Here is a 24,619-nt window from a genome sequence, read left to right on the forward strand (position 1 = left end):
TTGCATGTAAGTGGTCATTATGAAAGAGCCAAATTTTATCATTTATTTTCATTAGAAAATACAATGATTTTACCAAGGATTCCCAAAATAATCATGCTTGCTTATTTCAGTGGCAGGTTAGTGGGTTTGCAGTAAAAATCAATGGTCAGATTATTTGTTGAAGAGGTGTTTTTAGAAATACTAAAGTATTATTATTTTTTTAAGATTTTATTTATTTATTTGACAGAGGAGAGACACAGTGAGAGAGGCAACACAAGCGGGGAGTGGGAGAGGGAGAAGCAGGCTTCCCGCCTAGCAGGGAGCCCGATGCGGGGCTCGATCCCAGGACCCTGGGATCATGACCTGAGCCGAAGGCAGACACTTAATGACTGAGCCACCCAGGTGCCCCAGAAATGCTAAAGTATTATAACCTCCAATATAATTTTTGCTTTTTTGGAGCATTAATAATACTTAAGCAGATTGGTTTTGTTTTCACTTGCACTAATAACATTTCCTCAAATAGTCCTCATAAATTTGGGGGGAAGTGGGAGCAAGCAGTTAAGGACTAATTCATTCTTTTGATAGGTAGGCATCCCCCTGGAAGATGGTAAGAGAGGGAGGAGATAGGGAAGGGCTAAGATTTCAGTTAACATGTACAGATTGGAAAATGGCCTTTTTAAAAATTGAAGTATCTTATTTGCTTTTAATATTTAGGTTGCTCATAAACCAGAATGCCTAGAGATAAGTATTATGATAACTTTGAGGAACTGAACTGAGGTTTTATTTTCACCAGAATGATAGCAGTAAGGTTAAACATATTTTCTAGACAACAAGATTATTTGTATTACTGCTCTTTCAACTGATTAGTGTTTAAGCAGACTTCGTGTGTGAGAATTTGTATGTCCGGGGGGGTGGTGAAAAGTAAAGTACCATATTAATAATGTCCTTTGGACAAAAATGGAAGATACCTGCACGGTTTGGTGACCGTGGCCTCAATAGCTTTCTATATCCTACTGTGTATTGAGTTCACATAGAGTACTTTTTAAGTGCCCTGACACACTTCCCAGTACTTCACAAATATTCACTTATCTGGGGTTAGCTTATTAACAGTTAATCACTTATTCTAGTTGGAGACTATAGGAGAAAGTAGGGTGTTTTTCTCTTTGTGCATATGTTTTTCTCTTTGTTGTTGTTATTGTTTGTTTTGTTTGTATGGACCTGGGAACTTGAGTCTCGGGGCTGGCCACAAATCCCTGTCCCGTGGTAGTTCTGCTTTTTAATGCTCAAAATGTGTGGAAGAGTCCGTCTTGAGATGGTAAGGATTATATACTAAACAGTTTCTGTGTTATATTAATAGTAAACCTTACATTTCCAGGAAAATGAAGCATTTGATGAATAAATAAAAATTAGACCTATCCCATCCCTCTTTTTTAATCATTAAGCATATTTTCAATTTATATGCTAAAATAAGTTATTAGAAATTATTTTAAATCCTACAATGTCTCTGTCCCTGCTCATTTCAGCATGCTTGAAGATGACCTTCAGCTCAGTGACAGTGAGGACAGTGACAACGAACAAGTAAGTTTCGTACACCCCATCATACCAGGAATCCTTTTAAATCTAGGATTTCTGAGCTGCATATGCTAACCTGTTGTTTGTTCTTTTCCTGGTCCTCCTTCCCCTTATTGTGAATACCTAGAGCCCAGAGAAGCCTCCGCCTGTACCTGCTCCTCCAAGGTACCGTGTGCGTGTGTGAGCAAAATGTTCGCGTTTTTCTACCAAATGGGGAACATACAGCCTTATTTAGTGCTTTCATAGCTTCTTCATGGGGAAGGACATAAAGGATCACAGTTAGAAGAAAGTACCTGTTTAATTTTTTGGAAGCTTAAATCAGCCTTGGAGAGGTTGTTAACTCTATAAAAGAGAAAGTCCCTGTACCCACCTAAATCATCAGTTTGGATGTTTAAAATTTCTGAGAGTTCATGGGGTGCCTGGGGGGCTCGGTTGAGCATCTGCCTTCGGCTCAGGTCATTATTTCGGGGTCCAGGGATCGAGCCCCAAGTTGGGCTCCCTGTTCAGCAGGGAGTCTGCTTCTCCCTCTGCCCCTCCCCTCCCTTGTGCTCATTCTTTCTCACTCTCTCAAGTAAATAAATAAAATCTTTAAAAATAAATAAAATTTTGGGGGCGCCTGGGTGGCTCTGTCAGTTAGTGTCTGCCTTTGGCTCAGGTCATGATCTTAGGGTCCTGGGACAGAGCCCCACATCAGGCTCCCTGCTCAGCGGGGAGTCTGCTTCTCCTCTCCCTCTGCTACTCCCCCTGCTTGTGCTCTCTCTCTCTGTCTCTCTGTCAAATAAATAAATAAAATCTTTAATTAAAATAAATCATTTTTTGAGAGTTTAAAAATAAGCTTAAATCACTTTCATCAGTATTATATAACCAATATTTTAAAAGTTATGCTGAAAAGCCCAATGTTTTTATGAAAGTTTTTATGGGAAATTTATTTGCTGTTTTCAAAAATTGTAAAGCTGAATCATTTCTGTAAATTGTTTTCCATAGTTCCTGTTTTCTCAGTCATGAATTTCTAATTGTTTAGCTGCTTTCATTTTATTTCATTTTGTAAATAAATAAATAGATTCTAAATAGATTTTTAGTAATCTCTGTACCCAACATGGGACTTGAACCCACAGCCCTGAGATCAGGAGTTGCATGCTCTACTGATGGGGCGCAGCCAGGCGCCCCTCAGCTGCTTTTAAAAATGAGCTAGAGGGCGCCTGGGTGGCTCAGTTGGTTAGGCGACTGCCTTCGGCTCAGGTCATGATCCTGGAGTCCCTGGATCGAGTCCCGCATCGGGCTCCCTGCTCGGCAGGGAGTCTGCTTCTCCCTCTGACCCTCCCCCCTCTCATGTGCTCTCTCTCATTCTCTCTCTCTCAAATAAATAAATAAAAATCTTTAAAAAAAAAAATTTAAAAATGAGCTAGAGTGCATTTTAGTGTGATGGGAAATGGCACTCTTTTTACTTTGCAAACTGCAGCCGTATTTCAGAAAATTAGATGCTTTAATTTTTGGAAGTGGGAGTTGTCTAAACTACCTTTATAATATTTTCCTCTGGTACTGAATTTAATGATTTAATACACCAATACCTGCCTTCCGTGGACAAAGAGTTAAACTGTGCGGTAGTGGTTGTACTCCTTGACATGTGGTCATCCATTGAGACAAGTGCAGCAAGAAACTCTTCCTGCCTAACAGGTGATGTTATAGTTCATGTGGAGGAAGATCATGTATTCATAAGCTCTGCTCATTTATTTATATTCTGTTCTGTTCAGTAATTTCTGGTGGCTTGTAATGTCCCATAAATTATGACAAAATAGCCTAACTTAAAAGTGGAGGAAAAGAAAAAAGGAAAAGTGGGCATAAATTAGAAGCAGCAATAACATTGAAAGTGCATCTCATTCATCACTGACTTAAGCTACCAATGTGAAAGTGATCACAAATTTGATGTAGCATTTTTATATGAGGAAATTACATCATAGCATAGTGTGTGTGTTTTAAAATTACTTCAACTAGTGACTTTTTATCAATATTTTTTTGTTCTGCTTATTTTAATAAACAGTATTATTTAATAAGTTATTTAGTATCTTAGGTAGATGTGGATGCTTTCAAAAGATTATAGTTATTGATTTACTGCTCTGGCTGATTCCATCTGGGGCAAGCTTTTAACACAGGTTGTGAAATTTTGTATGTGTCCAGAAGTACGTCTCACTGACCTAGAGTTATTGCCCTATTCTTTTTTTTTTTTTTTAAGATTTTATTTATTCATTTGAGAGAGAGAAACAGAGCACAAGCAGGGGGAGAGGCAAAGGGAGAGGGAGAAGCAGGCTCTGCACTGAGCAGGGAGCCAGACATGGGGCTTGATTGCAGGACCTGGGCATCATGACCTGAGCCAAAGGCAGACACTTAACCATCTGAGCCACCCAGGTGCCCTGATTGCCCTGTTCTTAAAACTTGGAATAGTTAGTCTCTACTTTGGCTGGTATTTGGGGGTGATCCTAAGCCTCTCATAAGGAAAGGCCTCTTTTATAATTCTGCCCAAGAGTGTGACTGGATTACCTTTGAGGTCACTTTCTAGAGGAACACCATTTATATTCAATATATTCTATTTAGTAATTCTCTGGCTACCATTTGGTTAGTTTTCATACAGAGAATAGAGGGAGATTTTAATGTATTGGCTGTCCTTTTATAAATTAACTTCTTTGGGCTAATGTGTATCCATTTAAAGTAAACTTAAAGGGTCAGAAAGTAAATATTTTAGGCTTTGTGGGCCATCTAGCCTGTCTCGAAACTATTCAACTCTACTTCCATAGTATAAAAGCAGACATAGATAATACATAAAATAATGGGTGTGGACATGTTCCAATAAAACTTTATTTAGAAAAATAGGCAGCCTGTCCATGCTGTGGTTTACCAAATTCCAGTAGAAAGCACCACCGTTGAACGTAAATTTTGTATAGCTCACAATGTTCTTCAGGAGCAAAATTCCACAGGCTTCTCTTCTATGTAGTTATTTGGTGTGCTATTTTAAGGATTTTTCACTGGTTTTTGAGCCCCTCTGGGCCTTTCTCTCAACTGGATGGTATGGTAATTTAGTAATATTAGGTAATATTGAGGCCCTTTCTTTTGAGTAGCAGAACAATGGCCAATGGGGGAAATGAGTGGAGAGGGACAACATCCACCTTGTGAGGTGTCTTCAGATTCTCTCTTGGGGTTACTTCACAGTGCTCCGCAGTCACTTCCGGAAGCAGCGGCCTCAGCACATTCCAGCAGTGCCGAGTCAGAGAGCACCAGTGACTCAGACAGCTCCTCGGACTCGGAGAGCGAGAGCAGCTCAAGTGACAGCGAAGAGAATGAACCCCTTGAAACTCCAGCTCCTGAGGTACCGTGTCCCCTCCAGGAGGCAGAAAGGCGAGCTAAGATGGCAGCGCTCTGTCTTTTGGGGCTAGAGTCAGCTTTGGGCCAGCGCTGACCCTGGCCCGAGTGGTTCTGTCCCGTGGGGCAGCTCTTTTCCTGCCCCCGGGCTGTGTAGAGCCAGCCATTTCTGTTTACTTCTTACCATACATTCAGCCCTGGAAGTTTCAGTGAGCAGTCTTCTCTCTCCTGTTTAAAATGATAAGTTCTTCTCTGTTGCCGCTGGTGTTGTTTGGAAGAGCAACTCACTAAGAATGTTTGCACACCATTTTCTTTTCCCTTCTGTTGAAAAAGAAAACTCATTTTTTAGTAGGCTCCTGTTTTAATCTTAATGAAAATTCTTTTTGAAATTTCAGGAATGCATGAATTAAGGAAATCAAAAGGAGACAGCCCAATTTAGCAAAGGGCAGGAATGTGAACTAGAAATAAGTCATCAGAGGTTCTATTTTTGAATCACTAAAAGCCATGCATTAAATTGATGGCGAAGTGGTTTTGCCAGGGTTGTGTTTCTTGCTCCCTTTGCTACATGTAAAACAGGGATAATTGTGTTTGCCTGTCACCCACCCTTGGGACATCGATATTGTAAGATAAACCGATGAGATGGCAAATCGCAAGCACTAAGTTTATCTGGAGGATTTATGCTATTTTTTACCGGATCATTGAGCACAAGAAGTTTAATGACAACAATCAGAGCTGCCAGATGCCCTCAAAACTTGGAGTAGCAATGTAAAAATTACGCTGGGGAAGACTACTTGGTGAAAAGGGAAGAAAGACATTCTTGGTGAATTAGACCAGCTTATATAGTGAAAATTACTCTGCATGTTTTAGATGGGAATCCTGGGAAATGAGCCTTCTGATTAAGAAAGCGTTAAAGTTCCCAGTATTTGTCTCTGCCATTTAGCAACCAAGGCAGTTCCACTAGAACATTAACCGAATGCATCTGGAGGATGTGCAGTGAGCTTTAACAGCCGTGGCTGAGGGCAAGGGAGGCTGGAAAAATAACCGAGTGTCATTTTTTTGTTAGATATGAATTTATGTCTGGCACAGAGTAAGTGCTCAATAAATATTTTCTGGAGTGAATACACATGAATCAGCATTAACTGCACTTAAAATGCCTTTCAGATTTTGGAAACTGCTCTGTGTATTTCTGGGGGCTGTTTCCTTGTGTGATACTAATTACTGTTGAAATCATTTTTCTGTGCCTCAGGGAAAAAGATACTGAATATGCTCTGCAGACAAATTGTGTGATTGTTCCCTGTTTATAAGATCTTTGCTTTATGTCTCACCTTATTCAATTAGAGAAATCTGCATGTTTGTTCGGTTACTAAGATAAGAGAATCAGATTAAATAATAAAATTCCCTTCAAATAAAATGGAAATGGTACAGATTTGGCTGAATAATTGAAACTTGAAAGAAAAATTTAATCTGGTGTTTGTATTAATGAAACCATTAGATCTTATTGCCCAGAAGGTTACTGGAGTAGATGTAGAGACTCTTAGTTGAAAAAGAAATGTTCCCATTCTACTTTATTTTTTTTAAAGCACCTTACCAAATAGGCTCATATTTGTACCTTTGTGTTGATGAGCAAATCTGTCTAGACTTGGGCACAGTTTGTATGTCATGTCCTGACACTTGACTTCACCAGAAATGTTTTGTCTGGGTCTAGATTTTAAACCTTTAATTTTTCCCACTGTATTTAACTACCTTCTCTCCCTCGATGCCTGCCTTATTGTAAATCTCCTGTGTGAGAGTAACATGAATTCCACAATAAGCCACAGTTACTAGTTTTAACCTTTTTTAAATCTATTTTTAGATTTTTTAGAGAATTTTGCTTTTTACGGCTCCATTTTAAGGTTGACAAAGTAGGCCAGTGATCCTAAGAGATCTGAAATGTCCTATGCCTGTCAGTGGGTGGGCGGCGAACTTGGGGGAAAGGCTCTTTCAGTGTCTGCTTTATAGTGTGAATCAAAATGTAAATCTCAGCTTTTCAAAATATGTAGGACAAGTCATCTTTTTCCTGCTTCGGTTCAGAAAAAATGCTTCTATTCTCAGTTATCCAAGGATCTCCTTACTTTTCTAATCTATTCATTGTCCTTTTTTTTTTTTTTTTTTTTCCTGTAGTAAACTACCTTTGTTGGTTTGCCTCTTAGACACTTGGTACTTTTTCATGAATTATTTGACTTAGCTCTCTGCCACCCCTGTGAGGTTGGGAGCTGTCTTTTCACCTGTAAAAAGGTAGCAACACCAAGATTCCGGCCCTTGGCCATCTAACTCTGAAGCCTTTTTTCCCTATGACACATGCCTCTCTCTCACACTTCTCTTCCTTTTCCTTTCATTTTAGGACTCCTACTCACTCATAATGACGATGATTTTACTTAAAAAAAAAAAAAAGGCATATTTGTGCATAGCTCAGAACTTTTTATTCAATATCACAATTCACCTTAAAATACACGAACTTCTGACAATGTGAGGAGTTATACGTAAAGGAACGTGCAGTCAAACATTTATGAAAACACCTAATGAAGACCAGTCTGGTATTTTTTCATGCCCAGTGTGCAGTGTTTGGGTTGCACCAGCCCTGGGAGGCTGGCGATGGGGTGCGAGGAAAGGCAGGGCAAGAAAGCAGAGTCCAAACCTTGATCCTACCTAGCACTTAGACTTAAAATTCATTGTGAAATCAATTTGAGTCAATCCCTTATGTTAAAGTTTTCCCCATCCCAACACCCAAATATCTGACCTTAGAAGAATTCTATACATTTTCTGTCTTTATAGCAGGTCTGTAGAAAGGACTGGCCCTACCCTTCTTGCCTGGGCACATAAACTCAATTTTACCCTGCAATTGGGCCATATGCCTCCCTTCTGGACATTTTTAGGACCACAGTGGAAGAAAATGTGTTTTATTTCTGTAATCAGGACATTCCTTTAGTAGGACATTCCTACTAAATGTATCTTATACTGCCCTGTTTTGGGGTGGGGGGAGAGCAGATGTTATTTATACCAGGAATGACTTTCCTTTTTGGTTCATGAATAAATACTCTTCTATAGAGCATGTCAGTGATTCAAATGGGGCTATAAACTTAGCCCTGTTGAGAGGTCCATACCCGTCCCAAGGAAGAGTTTGAAGGGTTTGGTTCCTAAGGTGAGTGGCAAGTGGTATATCCTAATGCCTGGTCCCCAGTGAGCCACCTGGATTACCACACCCTAAAGTGTTTGCAGGAAATATCATTTGACAAGTAGGTATTGGGTGCTGATCTTTTCTCCACCCTTAACTGTCCTCCTGTCTTGTTCAAATATGGAATTCAGTTTGAGATTTCCTGTGGCAAAATAAATGCCTGGCACATTAGAGTAGTTTCCTTCTTCCCTCCGCCCTGCTCTGAAATTCAAATGAGAGCCTAGATGTAGAGTTGATATTGAAGGAGATCTGTTTTATTAAGCAGCAATAAAAGGGTAGGCAGAAAAAACAGTTCTGCAGCCCTCTTTGTGGCCGAAGTTTGGTCCTACCTGGTTCCTTAAAGTTCCTCTTCTGCTGTAATACACCAAGCCCAAACTACCTACCTGATCATTTTATTACCTAACTTTTTTCTGGCTCCGAACTCTTTACATTATATCCACATGTCTTGATGTGTTGTTGTGTTTTTAAAGAGTTGAATTATTTGGAACGTTCCACTTGGGAAAATTGTTAGCAGTCTTTCCCTGTAAAATACCATCCGCCTACTGGAGCAATCTCCTTGTCCATCATCTAACCAGTTAAATCCCATGTGGACTATCTTTCAGTTAACTTCCTCGTGCGCTGTGTTTGTGATTTAGTCATTCATACAAACCACCCATCAGAATGAATGGATCTTAAAAACATGTAGCATGTCGGTGATGTAATGCCCTTTCAAAAGGTGTGATCATTGCTTACTCTGTTACACACAGATATGTTTCCATATGGCATAAGATGTATAGGTACAGTAATATGCCTAAGTAAATATCTCATGTACACCACTATATGCAAGACATAATAGTGGAACTTGGAGATACAAATGTCATTGGGTCTTCTGTTAATAATCTATTTGGAGAGACATGTTGGGATACATAGTTAGCAACAAAGATTTAAACAACAGTTAAGATAGCAGAAGTCAGGAACTTCTGTTTGTTCGTCAGATCCGATGTACATATAATCAGTCTAATCTCACTGCTTTTAATTGTGTGCTCTGGAGCCTCCCTATGTTTCTTAGAAAAATAGATGCTATTTCAGATAAGATTGTCTGTAACAAGAGACTTAATGTTTGATTTTTAAAGAATTCAAGTGGGACTAAATTTAGGGACCAATTTAATTGGTTAATGTGACGTCACTTGTTCTTTTACCAAGGAGCAAAATTTGAAAATCAGGCTGTAATCCATGATATACTGCAAACCTTGTCATGTATAAATGTTTAATGTTTTTAAGTAAATAAAAGAGATGAAGTCAAGTCTTGAGGAAAGTCATTTTCAATTGAAAAGTATGTCAAAAAACAGGAGAAAGCCTATAGGTAATCAGTAAGAATTAGTTTATTCATGAGCCTTCTGAAAATCCTTTTGATAAAAGGATTCTGTTTATTCTTCATTTCTCCCTTCATTTTCGGATAGTTTTCGAGCCAAAATGTGTCAGTTCTGTCTAAATTACACTGTAATTACCAATAGGACAAAATACTTAATATTACAAAGATTTCTCAGCAGTGGTCAGTGGTCGGTATCTCATGGTCTATCAGTAGTCAGTATCTGCTACAGCAAAAATTCCTGTAGCACAAACAGATTGGAAGATTGTGTTAAGAGTTAATTATTAAGAGACTCTGACCTGTAATTAGAGAAGGATAAAAAGGACTCGAATTCTTAGGTTTTGGAATGATTGCATCTCCCTGGGAGAGTCCTATACAATTGGTTGACTAACACAGAAGAGCTTATCATCCTTAGTCAGTTCACATTTTTCTCTTGTCCTTTGTTTTTAGCCTGAGCCTCCTACAACAAACAAATGGCAGCTGGACAACTGGCTGACCAAAGTCAACCAGCCGGCAGCACCCCCGGAGGCACAGGGGAGCGCAGAGCCCCCGCCTCGGCACCCCGACAGTAAGGGCAAGGGTGGGGGCGACAGCGGCGGCCCCACCCCTGTTCACGAGCGCTCGGAATCCAAAGATCCTCCCCTCAAAAGCTCCAGCAAAGCCCCTCGGGGCTCCTCTGAAGGCCCCCACGCCGGCAAGAGGAGCTGTCAGAAGTCCCCCGCTCAACAGGAACCCCCGCCGAGGCAGACCGTCGGAACCAAACAGCCCAAGAAGCCCGTCAAGGCCTCAGCCCAGGCGGACTCGCGGGCCGGCCTGCAGGTGGAAAGTGAGCCAGGACCCCCTCCGTACGGCTCCAAAGACCAGCCTTCCAAAGACAAGCCCAAGGTGAAGACGAAAGGGAGGCCCCGTGCCGGAGACAGCAGAGAGCCCAAGCCCACGGCGCCTAGCCCCAGCGAGCGGAAGAAGCACAGGAGCACGCCGCTGGCCCCCTCAAAGGCGCTCTCAGGCCCGGAGCCCACGAAGGACAATGCGGGGGCCAGGAGCCCCGAGCACTTTGCCCTTGTTCCCCTGACCCAAAGCCAGGGCCCACCCCACGGCGGCGGCGGCGGCGGCAGCAGGACTAGTGGCTGCCGGCGCGCTGTGGTCGTCCAGGAGGACCGCAGGAAGGACAAGCTCCCGGGGCCCGCGAGAGACCCCAAGCTGCTGTCCCCGCTCAGGGACACTCCTCCCCCTCCAATCTTGATGGTGAAGATAACCCTGGACCTTCTTTCCCGGATACCCCAGCTACCTGGCAAGGGGGGCCGTCCGAGGAAACCCGAGGACAAGCAGCCCCCCGCAGGGAAGAAGCTCGATTCAGAGAAGAGAGGCTCCGACAATTCAAGCAAGTTGGCCAAAAAAAGAAAGGTGAGTGAAGGGGGCCTGGCCTCCCTCTGCAGTGTGGATTGTACGTGCTGTTGGCCTGGGGCTGGCTGTGACCCCCGGGTTGTCTTAGAAGAGGCAGGAAATCTTTGCTCTGATGTGATGTAGCCTTTGCTCCTATACCAGAGTGACCCTGTCATTGTGGACCAGCATGCTTCCCACTCTGCCCCCGGGCATTGGCATATGCTAGATCCTGCAGCGGTCCTCCTAGTTGGAGAAAAGGTGAGGCAGATGTGGAAAAGGATATCTTGTTATAGGATAATGTAGCATTTCGGGGTATGCTTTTATTTTTTCTGATAACATTGGTATTTACCACCCTACCCATTATTAAGTTTTGCCCTAGAAATTAATATCTTACATGAACTGAAATTTTTTTTTTTTTTAAAGATTTTGTTTATTTATTTGAGAGAGAAAGAATGAGACAGAGCATGAGAGGGGCGAGGGTCAGAGGGAGAAGCAGACTCCGATGCAGGACTCGATCCCAGGACTCCAGGATCATGACCTGAGCCGAAGGCAGTCACTTAACCAACTGAGCCACCCAGGCACCCTGAACTGAAATGTTAATAAGTATTCTGAATTACTGAAAGAACTGGTATATGCTAAATTTTACTACTGTGGTAGGATCCTTTTTAATACCGATACTGCATCTGTATTTTAACTCATGGCTGCCTTGACACCTCATTAATTTGAAACTACCAGATTTAGAATTTGTGACCTCTATTAAAGACTTTTATTAGTAAGCAGAACATTATAAAAAAAAGTTATAGAGCTGTTAAACTCATGGTTAGGATTCCTTGTTGAGTAATACTGGACTGATAATGGTATATTGTGCAGTATTGAAAATCTGTCATTTTAGTTATCACGATTTTTAGAAATTTCATTTAAGGAACGAACATAGTGGGAAAAGAACAACATTCATGGGGCACCTGGGTGGCTCAGTTGGTTAAGCGTCTGCCTTCGGCTCAGGTCATGATCCCAGGGTCCTGGGATTGAGTTCCAAATCAGGCTCCTTGCTCAGCAGGGAGTCTGCTTCTCCCTCTCCCACTCCCCCTGCTTGTGCTCTCTCTCTCTCTGCCAAATAAATAAATAAAATCTTTAAAAAAACCCAAACAAACACACATTTATACACTACTTAAGATCCTGAGTTAACTTGGACATACCACTGTTTTGGACAGTCTCCTTCCTTCCTATATTCTGAATCACTGAGCTCCTGATATACTTTTTGCTGATGCTTCATGGTAAAAGATAAGTGAATTTTTCCCCCAGTGGCATTCCAACCTAATCTGTTCAAGATTCAGAGTGAAAGGCAAAAGAAGGACCAAGTCTTTCCTGCTGACAAGGGATAAAAATTTTTAACACTCTTATAAGTACACAAAAAACTTCTTCCTTAGTCGTGGAAGTTGAGCTAAGAATAACAAAGGACAAAAAGATCATGAAGCCTGTTGTCCTTTCTGTGATTTGACCAATTATTCTATCAGGTTAAAAATATAACATGACTTTATCAAATAGCAAAGGGCGACTGTTTTCTTCAGAAGCTTGTTGAATGAGACGTGAGGGTGTGTATTACCACCATAACCGCAGCCGGCAGCTCAAGCTGGGCGGGATCCAGTCCTCATTGGTGGTGCTGTTTCAGCTAGAAGAGGGCATATTCCCATGTCAGATAACTTTTAAGACTGTGTGTGTGTTAAAAGTGTAAAACTTTATGGATGAAATTGTGATGGGCCCGGCTAGGAAAAAGTTTCCTGCATCTCATATCCCCAAGAAAGGTTCAAAAAATACACTCCTTGGGGGCACCTCTGACTGTTGGTTTCAGCTTAGGTCTTGAACTCATGGGTCGTGGGATCAAGCCCTTCATCAGACTCCACGCTCAGCGGGGAGTCGGCTTGAAGATTCTCTACCTCTGCGCCTCCCCCCACTTGCTCTCTCTTGCGCTCTCTCTCTGTCTCTCTAAAATAAACAAATCTTAAAAAAAAATTGCACTCCTTTACCTCTCCTTCCTCCTGGGAAATCTTTTTATCACTTATCCCCCAGCTGTCATGATCTTGTCTAGTCTCTAGTGAACCTTCTGCATTAGCTGGAGTGGGGAGAAGTATTCACTTCTAAAATACTTACTAACCAGGTGGGAATGTTAGAAATTGGAGGCTCCCCAGACAGTTCTCATCCCAGTCCATACCCCAGTGCGAATCCAGAAGTAATTGACTATAACTCTGGAATGGGAAACTCAGCTCTCCCTGTTGAGTATGTGAGCCGTGCACTCTAAAAAGCCGTTCCCAGCCCTTGGCCTTGCTCCACTATGGCAGCTCATTTAGCTCTCTGTCTAGAGGATGGAGAAATAATGACCCCCTGAGCTGAGTCAGATACATGCTTTCTTGAATGCTTTGGCAGGCAGCAGAGAGATCTGCCCCTGGGAACAGTTTGCCTCTCTGCTGTGATACCGACAGGATCAGGGTCTGAACCAGTGGTTCCAGACCTGGCTACACGTGATGGTCACCCTAGGAGCCTTTATGGCCGATGGCAGCGTTTGCACCCTCTTCCTTCCCCCTCTCCATTGATGTTTTCTAAATCCTAATGTCTAGCGGAGCTGGGAACTGCTAGAACAGAGCCATACCACAGGGCTGAGATTGTACTAAGCTAGTTCTTTGGATCGAGACGTTCCTCCAGTGTGCTCGGTTTTGACATCATGGATCTAGGCAATGAGGAATTCCTTGCCTAAAGTATGTCACTAGTTAGAAGCTGTCAGATAAGTCAATTTAAAAATAATCCAACTGTATACTTATTTCATGATCAGCGAATCCTGGTCTTTTGGTTTTATTCCTGCTGGGTTCCAGGTACTATGAATATTGATCATATGAACCTGAGCTCCTTCCCGGTGTGGGCGGGCTCCCCCCTTTCCTGTCGGGACCCTGACTCCCACTCTTCGGCCTTTCCCACAGAGCAGCTGCTTTCCCCCAGCGTGTGCACCTGGGCCCCAAGGCAGGCAAGGCTGGTGTCTGTTCAAGCCTGAGCACTTTTCCACAAATTTGGATGGTCAAGATTTGTTCATTGCTTTCATTTTCAATGTGAACACTAGAAAAAAAAAAGCTCTCTGAGCAGTTGAAGAATGTGCCTGATCCTTCACATTAGTGAAATTTTGTTCTTCTGTATTTTCTTTTTTAATTTTTCAGTAGACTCCATGCCCAACATGGGGCTCAAACTCACCACCCTGAGATTGAGTCACATGCTCTACTGACCGAGCCAGCCAGGCGCCCCTGAACTTTAGTTTTTCATTTAAATTCTGTCTGTTCCTTTTGTGGTGCAAAATTTAGCAAATATTTTCAGAGAGTTAACAGATCCTTGAAGCCATTTTAGACTTAAAAGCAGGAGAGGATCATCCTAAGCACGAAATGGTGGATGACAGCAGTTCTGCTGAAGCTGTCAGATGTGGCCCCTGGAGAAAAGTATTTACTACCTTAAAGGACTGGGCAGGGGGCAGTTCATGATGAAAAATGGAGAAAACTGTGGGAGAAAATAGGCATGACTTGACGTAGTACTCCCTACAGAAACTACAAATTTCATCATCTAGCTTACGTTTTAGAATTTAAAATACAACTTGTATTTTCATTTATATAATTTGCAAACCAAGCTTATGTTTTCCAGGCTAGGAAGACATGGAAGTTGAGAAGTACAATAGAATAAATACAGTCAGTTGAGCACAATTGAGAGTGTTCTAACAACACACCTAACTTGCATAGCGCTCCGTGCGTGAGTTAAGCGTTCTAGGCACTTTTTGTAGGTAATATCTCTCTTTTTTTTTTTTTAAAGAAGATTTTATTTACTTATTTGACGGGGAAAGAGAGCACAAGCAGGGGGAGCGGGAGGCAGAGGGAGAGGGAGAAGCAGGCTTCCCGCAGAGCAAGGAGACTGACGCGGGACTTAATCCCAGGACCCTGGGATCATGACTTGAGCCGAAGGCAGATGCTTAACTGTCTGAGCCACCCAGACGTCCCTATAATACCTCATTTAGTTTCAGTCATTGTATAGATCGTCTCTCAAATAAAATGCCAGACTGTCCTGACCATGATGTAGACAAATATCTGAACAAGGAGGTATATTCATTCAAGTCTGCCTTTTCATTTTTCTAAACAGTTGCTTCACTGACCAAGAAACTTTGGCATTTTTGGAAATTACATTTCAGAACTATCATTTATGTCAGTTTTGGGGAATGGGAAAAGGAAGTTATGGGATGTGGTGGGAAAGTGTGGATTTTTATTGCTTGCGGATCGTTGGTTCAGTCCCTTCCTTCTATCCAAGATCTGACTGTCTTTCCTTGGATTGTTTATTCAGACCAACATTTCCAGTTAGTCTTCTTCAAAATCAAGGGTTTGAAAGTCATCCCTTATAGTTTCCTAAAGCCACTGATGTCTGATTTCTTCATGCCTTGTTAATTGCCCTAAGAAGAGCATCATAACCGAATAAGCATGGTTGCCAGGGCTGTTTTAAACCATTCTTATGCCTGTGTATTTCCTCACCAAGAAGAAGGGGGGAACGTGGGTTAATTTTCCTTTTCTGTAGTACTTATCCCAGTGACTGTAATCTGTCTTCTCAGTAAGGCCCCGCCCTCGTTCTTGGTACTGATTGGACCTGGTGTCCACTGTGTCATCATCGTCTTAGTGCACCTCTTGCAGAGGCAAATCCCGAATTTCCCAGAAGGCTGCTTCTCCACTTCTCCTATCCCCAGGTGCTACCAAGCCCACTTGCTTCCCGGAGGGAGGTGACGGTCTTACAGTTTGAGTGCCAAGACCCTACGGGTTACTTGCTCAGCTGCTTCCTTTTCTAGAGGTGATCCAGGAGGGCTCTGACATCTCTTGGCTGCTTAGCAGAAGTGGTTCTGGAGCTCATGCTGACTCCTCCCAGTCCAGTGATGTTCTTCTCTTTCATACCTGATGGTTGGTTGGTTGGTTGGTTGGTTGGTTGGTTGGTTTTAGTTTTGGTTTTTTTGGTACGCAGGTGTCTGGTTGGGGGCATTATTGGAGAGAGGCGCAAGGTCACAGTTGAAGATCAGTGTACTGACTCTGACAGAGTGCCATCCTGGCTCAGTCCCTCTGTTGTCCCCATTCCTGCCACTCCAGTGTGCCGCATTCTCACCCCCACCTACCCTTCTATGTCCATTTCCTTTTCAGATGCTCCTTGGCTCTGTCGTAGCTAAGCTCCTGGTAGAAACTCTGTGGCCTAAAATGAGTGTCCATTTTGGAAAAGCTGTCTTCATTTTCCCTTTGCTCACTGTAGGTTCTTAGTGAGCCAGATGCTGGGGCAGGCAGGGGGCTGCCCGGAAGGTGTTCTCCTTCAGAAACCAACTTGGCCCAGCACAGCCCCCCTCCTGCTGTACTCTGGAGAGGGCGCGGCATCTGGCAGGTAATCCTTGGCCTCCTGACCCAACAGGTTAAGAAAAGCAAACAGGTTAGTTAAGAAGCAGTCAACAGCCAGCAGCCTCCTTTTGTCGTTGATGCCGGCCCTGTTGAGATGCTTATCCCTTTGGAAAAAGGGAACTTCCAAAGGCCAGAGCTTACACAGGGTTCCCTGTAACAGGGCTTGATCTGTGGTTAAGCCACAGGCACAGGAGACTTCTTTTTCCTCTTGAAGAGTATATCACTCTTCTCTCATTTTCAAATGGCTGCTTGTCCCAGAAAAATCTGAAGAACTCCTTGCCTCCTGCTTTTCGGTCTTGGAATTCAAGACTGCATTTCCTGCCACTCAGTACTGCTTAGTGCCCTCTTTAATGGCCCTTTCCTAAATCCAGCCACTTAGAGTTGTAGCACCGTCCTGCTCCCGGGGGCCTCAGCTGTGCCCCTCAGCCGCTCAACTTACTTTCTGTGCCACTTGACAAATACTTACTCTGGGGAAGCCTCTGTGATTGTTCCAGACAGAAGATGACAGGGTTTCAAGTGCATAGTGTACAGAAACACTGACCTCAAGCCCACAGACTTGAACTCAGTCAAGCGAGGACAGTCACCAGAAGGGGAATGTTGCTTCATTGGGTTTAATGGCTTACTTTCTACCAACTTACAGAATATGATCAGTTTGTCAGTGCGGCCTATCAGTGTCATGAGCATTTTACTCCAGTAAGTGCCAACACAGGTGTGAAATGTTAGTGTCAGCGTTTGTGTTTGGTGATTTCTTGGGGTTTTCTGGCTCTTCTCTTGAGTCACCAATTGGCACAAGCCAGGGGTATGTCCAGTTCGTGAGGGTTGACTCACTGTGAGTTTTATTTTCATGTGTGGTGTATAAGGTCTGCCACTTTGGTTTATAGTCCTAACCAGCATGTCCTAAGCAGTGTGAAGATACACAAACAAAAATGAACTCTTATTCCACCTCTGGGGTTTGGTGGTTTTTTGTTTTGTTTTGTTTTAAGGAAGTAACCTTGTGGACAGTTGATGTCTAGTTTTCCCATGGGGACTTATCTATGTGTCATTAATTGCCTAGAAACACCTTCCACTGGAAAAAGTATATATTGCTATCTGCCACATGTACAAGTTAATATCTGTCTGGATATTTCAGCAAATTCAGTGACTTTGCCCAGAGAGAAATCTCCCATCATCTCTCACTGCTTGCTAGGCCAACTTTCCAGCCCTTAATCTAAGACAGAGGAGAATTCACTGGGCAGAGACTCTTGGGCACAGTAGGTTCTTAACTGACAAGGAGAATAGCAGCGTTCTATTTTAACCCAGTCATTTCCAGTTTATTCTCTCTTCTCTGCCAGCGTTGACGGTCTCTCAAGGGTCGCCATTACGAATTGTTGGGTGGGGATCTGTGTGCTCTGCGGACCCCAGGAGGCTTCTCCTGGCATGTGCCGGCGCCTTTCATTTCTTCTGGATTGTGCTCCAGAATTCTGCTGCTGGTCCGTGACGTCCATGCTGAGGCCACAAGAGAAACAGCTGTGTCAAATTCCCTGTCCTCCTTCAGCTGTGCCTTTAAGATGTGCCTATTTGTTTACGTCACATTATCTTCTTACTAGGGTCCCCCAGGGTGCTTTTTCTGTAGTCTTCTGTAATAAATGGTTATATTTCTGAGCAACTGGTTTGTTTTTATCTTATCTAACCGGTACATTTTCTTTTTTAAATTTTATTTATTTTGTTAGAGGAGGGGGAGGGGCAGAGAGAGAGAGAGAATCTCGAGCAGACTCCTGGCTCAGCACAGAGCCCGACAGGGGCTCGATCCTGCAGCCCCAAGATCATGACCTGAGCCAAAATGAAGAGTCAGACACGTAAACGACTGAGCCACCCAGTCACCCCTAACCTGTACATTTTATAATTCCTCTTTGAATTGGCTAATTGGAAGTTCAGAGCCTAATTTGCAGAGTGGCTCTAGAAAAGTGTAGTACAATACTGTCCACTAGGAATACAATGTAAACCATATATGTGATTTTAAATTTTCTAGTAGCCACATTAAAAACTATAAAAAGGCAAGAAACCAGTGAAAATAATTTTTAAATTTTTATTTAATCCAGTATATCTAAAACATCACCACTTCAGCATTTTATCAATATAAATATAAGTATGTTTCCCATTTTTGCACTAAGTCTTTGAACTCCGTCACTTTGGACCAGCCATGGCGGAGTTCTGTCTGGATGCTGTCGGGGGGCCGTCAGGCTTGTGCCGGCCATGCAGAATGAGCTCGAGGAGGGGGGAAGCCTTCCCTTGGATTCCATTTCTCTTCTCTCCCCATATTTTCCCTTCTTCATATTCTCACTTGTGCACACACCAAGTGATTAGAAACCTGTACCTTTATAAGCCACCTTGAATGATCCGTTTTGAAACAAGAGAGAAAGTGTTTTTCCAGAGGAGAGCTGAAGGGCTGAATGGCCGCGCACACTCAGGTGCATGTGTTTGCAGAATGTCTGGTGGAGGAGGGGCACGTTTTTCCTATTCCCCTTCCTTTGAGCGGGGTCAAGCTGCTTATTCATGTCTGGGCAGAGCTTGAGCCTGCCCGTCTGAATTTATTCATTTTTTCTTGGAGAAATTCAGGGAATGACGGAGAGACCAGTGGTGAAAGTCGGGGCCTCCCACAATCAGTTAATTCGAAGAATGTTTTTTTTTCCTCTAAGGCTTTAAGAGAGGATTTCAGGTTTTTTAGGGATTGTCCTAGATTGACTGGGTAGTGTCCCAGATTTCTCTCTTGGTGAACTGACAGTTGGAGGAGTTTAGTTCTAAATGTGCATCAGAATTAATTGAACGACTCCCACCAATCACTTTATTGTCACTTGCTGTTCTTCCCATGGAGCGGTTATGTGAACTCAGACCAGTGGGAAGGAGGCCGCCGTGAAGTCACTGAGTCCATGTGAGACTTGCTATAAACTTGGTCTGTATGTTGACAAGGGAAAAAGACTTTTGCCATGAAGAATTCTTTGTTCTCTTAATCACTGCGTGTGTTTAGCGTGCGCTTTAGTTGGTATAAACAGATGTTTTCGAGGTATGTGACTATAGATTTAAATATCCCTTCTGTTCATATTCTTCCCTCATTAAAATTATACTTAACCTTCATTTTTTTTTTTTTTTTAAAGATTTTATTTGTTTATTTGAGAGAGAGCACAAACAGGGAGAGAGGCAGAAGCAGACTCCCCGCCGAGCTGGGAGCCCGACAGGGGGCTCAATCCCGGGACCTGGAGATCACGACCCAAGCTGAAGGCAGACACCCAACCATCTGAGCCACCCAGGCGCCCCTTATCCTTTATTTTTTTTTTTTTCAAATTTTTTGAAAAATAGAAACATGTGTCCCCATATATGTATACAGAGATATAAAGACAGTCTCTTAAAAAGAAAGGAAGAATGACAGTTGTGTCAGTGAAAGAGGAAAAAAAAAAGTTAGCTGGAATCCCAAAGCAACTATTCTTACTTTGTTGTATGTCTTTCTAGTCCTGCCTATAAGATAGAGACAGAGGGTTTTGTAACCCTGTTTCTTTCTCAACAATATCCTTGTTTTTCATTAGATGAAAAGTGAGCTTTAAGTACTCCACTCCTAATTTTATACAAAGAATAAATTAGTGGGCATAAGTAGATGGTCCTTTTGAAATAAAGGGGGATGTCCTTACTCATAAAACCATCCGTTGTTACTTGCTGTGAATATGCATGTTTTACTGATTCTTTTATATTTAGAAAAACGTCAGTGATGTGTTGAGGACTATTACTTACTCCTCCTGTCGTCAGCTATTACTTAGACACAGAGATCCTCCCTTCCCTGGGTGGGAAGAATCCTCCTTTCTTGTGCGAAAACCTGTCTCAGTACAAATCTCATCAAATCTCCATTGTCTGCTTCCCTCCACCCCCCAAAACACACACAGTGTAGGTACTTAGAAGCTTGCTGTGTGTGTATAGATGTCGTCAAAAGTCCAATGACTCATTACCTTCGCTGTGAAGTCTTTTCTGTTTTGTCCGTACATCTGTGTTTGTAACAGTGTACTTTGTTATGCTACACTAATAGGCTGAAGCAGAGAAAGACCATGATAGCAAGAAGGCCAGACTGGAGAAAGAAACCAAGTCACAGTCATCATCTTCATCCTCCCACAAAGAATCTTCTAAAACAAAGTGAGTATAGAGATTAGCAATAGCCCTGAAAGGTGATTGAGTCTTCTCGGGTTTTGACAGGGCAAAAACATTTTTCTTCTGCAGTAGGAGTGGATCAGCACACTGTTGGGCTCATTTTGATGATGCGCTAAGTTTGTTTCATGTTGCTTTTATCCATGAGGACCTTTTGGGAATTAACAATTCATTGAATCCAAACTTAGGTTTATCAAAGACATTTTAACTATGGAAAATTTCCTGAACATCTGGAAGTAATTTCTTTCTAAAAGAATTTTTCATAAAAACAAGAAAGGTGCTATTATTATCCCTACTTTGCGGAATTGGAAACAGAGAAAATGACTTGTCCATAGTCACAAAATTCATGACAGATGGAACTGGCACTTGAACCCTGGGAGCCTGGGTTCAGTGCTCTTTCTTCAGGCGATTCCTGGGAGTGTCCAGGCCTATTCACTAAGTCTCTTGCTTTGGAGAGAGGTGGCGGCGGGGGTTTCCAGGAAGGTGTGACTATAAACAATAACTATTATTCACTCTCTGGTTTATTCAAGAAATCGCTTCATACGATGACTTGGCAAAAGAAAGTGTATAGTGTCACTGGGTGGGAGCCAACAGAGATTTGGGAGGGAGGGAGCGGGGAGGAGGGCGAGAGAAGGTAGCAGCTGGCTTGGCCGCTTGTCAGAGAAGGGTACAGGTTAGGGAGCAGCTAACAAGACTAACTTGGTTGGGGGAGTTGGGATCTGTGGCAGACTCTGGGAGCTTAGTGACAAACCACACAACTTAATCCATTATTCATAGATCGGACTAGATCTTTCAAAGTCCCTGAAATTGGGCCTTTCTACAAGAATGGATTTCATGTTCTGTGATTTCTTAATTTTTGGTGTCGTCAGCCATTTTTTCTTACAACTAAACTACTAAAGTTATGTGGTTCGGGTTCTGTCTTAACTTAAAATTTTGCATGATGTTTCCTTCCAGAACATCCAGGCCCTCCTCTGAGCCCTCAAAGAAGGAAGCGCTTCCCCACCCACCTGCGTCTTCATCATTGTCCTCGTCCTCCTCCTCCCAGAAGCCAGCCAAGCCTGCACAAAAGAGGCCAAGGCGGGAAGCCGACCCCTGCAGCCAGGACCCTCCCCAAAGTGCCAGTAGTAGCAAGGGCAACCACAAAGACTCTTCCGCTCCCAAGCACAGAAAAGTCGAGGGGAAGGGACCTGGAAGCAGTACAGAGCACAAAGTAAGTGGGGGGGCTGGAACTTACGGAGTGGAATCCATCAGTACATCTTTACTTTAAATTCCCAGATAAGAGAAGTTCCTAAGGATGGTATTTCAGAACTCTTCGTCACTGCTAATAGGGCAATAATGAGTTATTTGTGTTTAAGGTTCTACCACGTTTTAGAGGGAGAGTAAAAAAGATGGTTAATATTCCATGTAAGTTTAGATGTCAGTTTATTCTTCCTTAACAAAGTGGTTCAGAGGTGAAAAGTCGGAATAGATTTTTGTGTTAATTTTCTATCCGGTGCTTTGCAGTAAAAAATGTTACCTAGCTTAGTTCTTGGTTCACATGTTTGGTATCAGATACTTTGGTTTTTGGTTGTAATGGAAAAAAAATAGCCGCTTTCTCAAATAATAGTCAAATATAAGGTCCTTTCTTCCTGCTAACCGGGGTGGGGGGGTGGGGGGTGGGGGTGGGTGTGTGTGTGTCTGTGGGTGTGTGTTGACCACAAGAAAATGTTACGTTTAGCTTTGTTGAGTACCTGTGCTCTTGGACATTCTCGTCTTACACCTTTCTGGTCCTCAGAACAATCAGTGCCTACAGTCTCAGATGAATCTAGCTGGGAGAATGCTTAGCTAAGCTACATTGTACAGTACTTGATTTCCTCTTTTTTTGAACTACTATTTTGGGCTAATTTAGAGGGGTGTGGTACCTTTAGGTCAATGGTTTTAACTGTTGGAGTGTGACCTGTACGATGATTTTTTTAAAGGGATCTTCTGGAGATACTGCATATCCTTTTCTAGTGCCTTCTTTGCCAAATGGTAACTCGAAACCAGGGAAGCCTCCAGTGAAGCCTGACAGGTAAGACCCTGGGTCCTCCTGCTTCTGTTTTCCTCCTGTTTCCTCTGCCCCTTCTCTGCTTCCTCCCTCCTCCGCCCCCTGTCTGCTCCCAGCCTTTTTCACCCCCTTCGTCTTCACTCATCTTGTCCCGGTCTAGTAATTCCAGGTTCCTCTGACCCACTGCTGATATTTGCTTTTCTTTCAGACAACAAGCAGATTTTCACATGAAGGAGGCCAAAAAGTTGAAGCAAAAAGCAGAGTTAATGGTCAGTTTGGCTCTTTCATCCCTTTGGTAGAATGTTTTCTGATAAGATCTCTGTGGTCTCATTGAATTCCCTATCACTGAACGGGGCGGGGGTGGGGGGGGGGGCGGCGCGACGCGACATGGGCCACAAAGTAAAGCAGGATCAGCGGGTCTTAAGGAGCGAGGGGTAAGAGATTCTTAGTGAAATTATTCACTTTGACTCAGTCTGAACATGAGTGAATGAATAGACAGGGTACCTAGTGACAAGTTTTATATCTAAATGAATGGAAGTTAAATCTACCTGGTGGTGTTTGTTTTAATACATGAGGGCTTCCTCGTGCCACTGAGTCAGTTCTTTGGCTGTGGGAGATGAGTTCTGCTATTGAAAGTCGATCAGTTTGTGTTCGGCCTGAAACATTTCAGAAACTGAGGTAGTCTTTGCTCCCAAATTGTCTTAACGCCCTTGAGATAATGGCCCGAGGAAAGAGTAGAACGAGTGCTGTTCGGTAAAATTTGAACATGAAGGTAATAATGATTGCAGTGTGGGTAAATGTGCTTTTACAAAATGATCTCTCTTCCCCCAGTGGCTGCTGGGACGTTCTGGGAAGCGATGCTTTGTTGTTAATTGCATCCGTGATTGAATGTGCTGTTCATCCCTGCTGCAGTGTGATTACATCATGCCTGCCCTTTGTCGTGTTCAAACATCTGAGGCTCGGGGCCTTTTATTTATTTCATGTGTGCTCTAAGCCCCAACCCCTGCAAATACCATATATTGAACCTTGTACACATGAGAAGAGCATGGTGGCCCCTGAGACCTGGGCCTGCACTCTCTGCCCCAGTCTGCAGGCAGGCATCTCTCCTCAGATCCTCAGACCGGCTAGGGAGGGCTGGACCGAGACCCTGTTATCAGCCTCTGTTCATCAGGGCAAGATGCTTATCAAATCCTTACTATGCGGGAATGCTGTGAGGGGTTCAAAGATCAGCCTCTGCCTCTAGACCTGTCTCCGGAGCGGCCCCGTTCCTAGGACGGCTACATCTGCACTAAATGTAACAGTGTTTTTCCTGTCTCTCCCTTCCAGCTCCCCAGAGCTGGTGCCAGAACTGTAAGAACCTTTTGAGTTCTACAAAAGAGTAAATATTCAGTACTTTGTCAGCCAGTTGTCTAAAACTTGCCCTGACATTGGACGCTTTCAGCCACTAGATTCCTTCATTATTTTTTTTTTTAGTATTTTATTTATTTATTTGACAGAGAGAGAGACAGCAAGAGAGGGAACACAAGCAGGGGGAGTGGGAGAGGGAGAAGCAGGCTTCCCGCAGAGCAGGGAGCCTGATGCGGGGCTCGATCCCAGGACCCTGGGATCATGACCTGAGCTGAAGGCAGATGCTTAACGACTGAGCCACCCAGGCACCCCAGATTCCTTCATTATTCAAACAGTAGTCCAGGGGACTTTGTTTTTTTTTTTATTAATTTGTATAGATGCACCTCTTCTTCCTCCCTGCCTAAGCTGCCCACATATCTCAGTGTGCCCAGTTCAGTCCTGGTTTATACCTTGTTGCATCTCATTTTAATAGCTAATAATAGCTCATTTCACTCTGAAAATATGCTGGTTTGGACAAAAGCCCGAATGGGCAGCCTCTTTATTCTTCTTTAATTCTCCTTTATTTGCACAAGGTCTCAAATCGGTCCATTTTGTGTTCCAAATCGTTAAGTGCACCACTGAACATAGAGGAGTGTCTTTTTTTCTCTGTGTCCTACTCACTGTTGAGAAGGGAAGTGAGGCCGCTACTCTTAAACCCTGTCTCCGGAGCTACCCAGGGGGCTGTCACAGGAATGTTTTCGTTCTTAGCCTTACAGAATACTTCCCTCAAAGAAGCGGATATTGGCAATTTTTTTTTT

General features: G+C 43.1%; 1 protein-coding gene across 18 annotated transcripts in view; it reads left to right on the forward strand.

Moving 5' to 3' along the window:
- Positions 1–24,619, forward strand: part of AFF1 (ALF transcription elongation factor 1) — a 238,085-nt gene that overhangs the window by 201,511 nt on the left and 11,955 nt on the right. For all 18 annotated transcript variants that reach the window (XR_013446404.1, XR_013446405.1, XM_078068916.1 and 15 more), the window contains 8 exons: positions 1,503–1,557; positions 1,679–1,716; positions 4,753–4,909; positions 9,912–10,865; positions 20,334–20,437; positions 21,404–21,659; positions 22,408–22,499; positions 22,684–22,744. Coding sequence is in view for 16 of the 18 variants with exons in the window: in XM_078068916.1 (XP_077925042.1) it covers positions 1,503–1,557; positions 1,679–1,716; positions 4,753–4,909; positions 9,912–10,865; positions 20,334–20,437; positions 21,404–21,659; positions 22,408–22,499; positions 22,684–22,744 (1,717 nt within the window). In the remaining 2 variants the exon portion in view is untranslated. The remainder of the gene's footprint in view (positions 1–1,502; positions 1,558–1,678; positions 1,717–4,752; positions 4,910–9,911; positions 10,866–20,333; positions 20,438–21,403; positions 21,660–22,407; positions 22,500–22,683; positions 22,745–24,619) is intronic.

The sequence above is a fragment of the Halichoerus grypus genome, chromosome 3 (assembly GCF_964656455.1).
Source record: "Halichoerus grypus chromosome 3, mHalGry1.hap1.1, whole genome shotgun sequence".
Lineage (NCBI taxonomy): Eukaryota > Metazoa > Chordata > Mammalia > Carnivora > Phocidae > Halichoerus > Halichoerus grypus.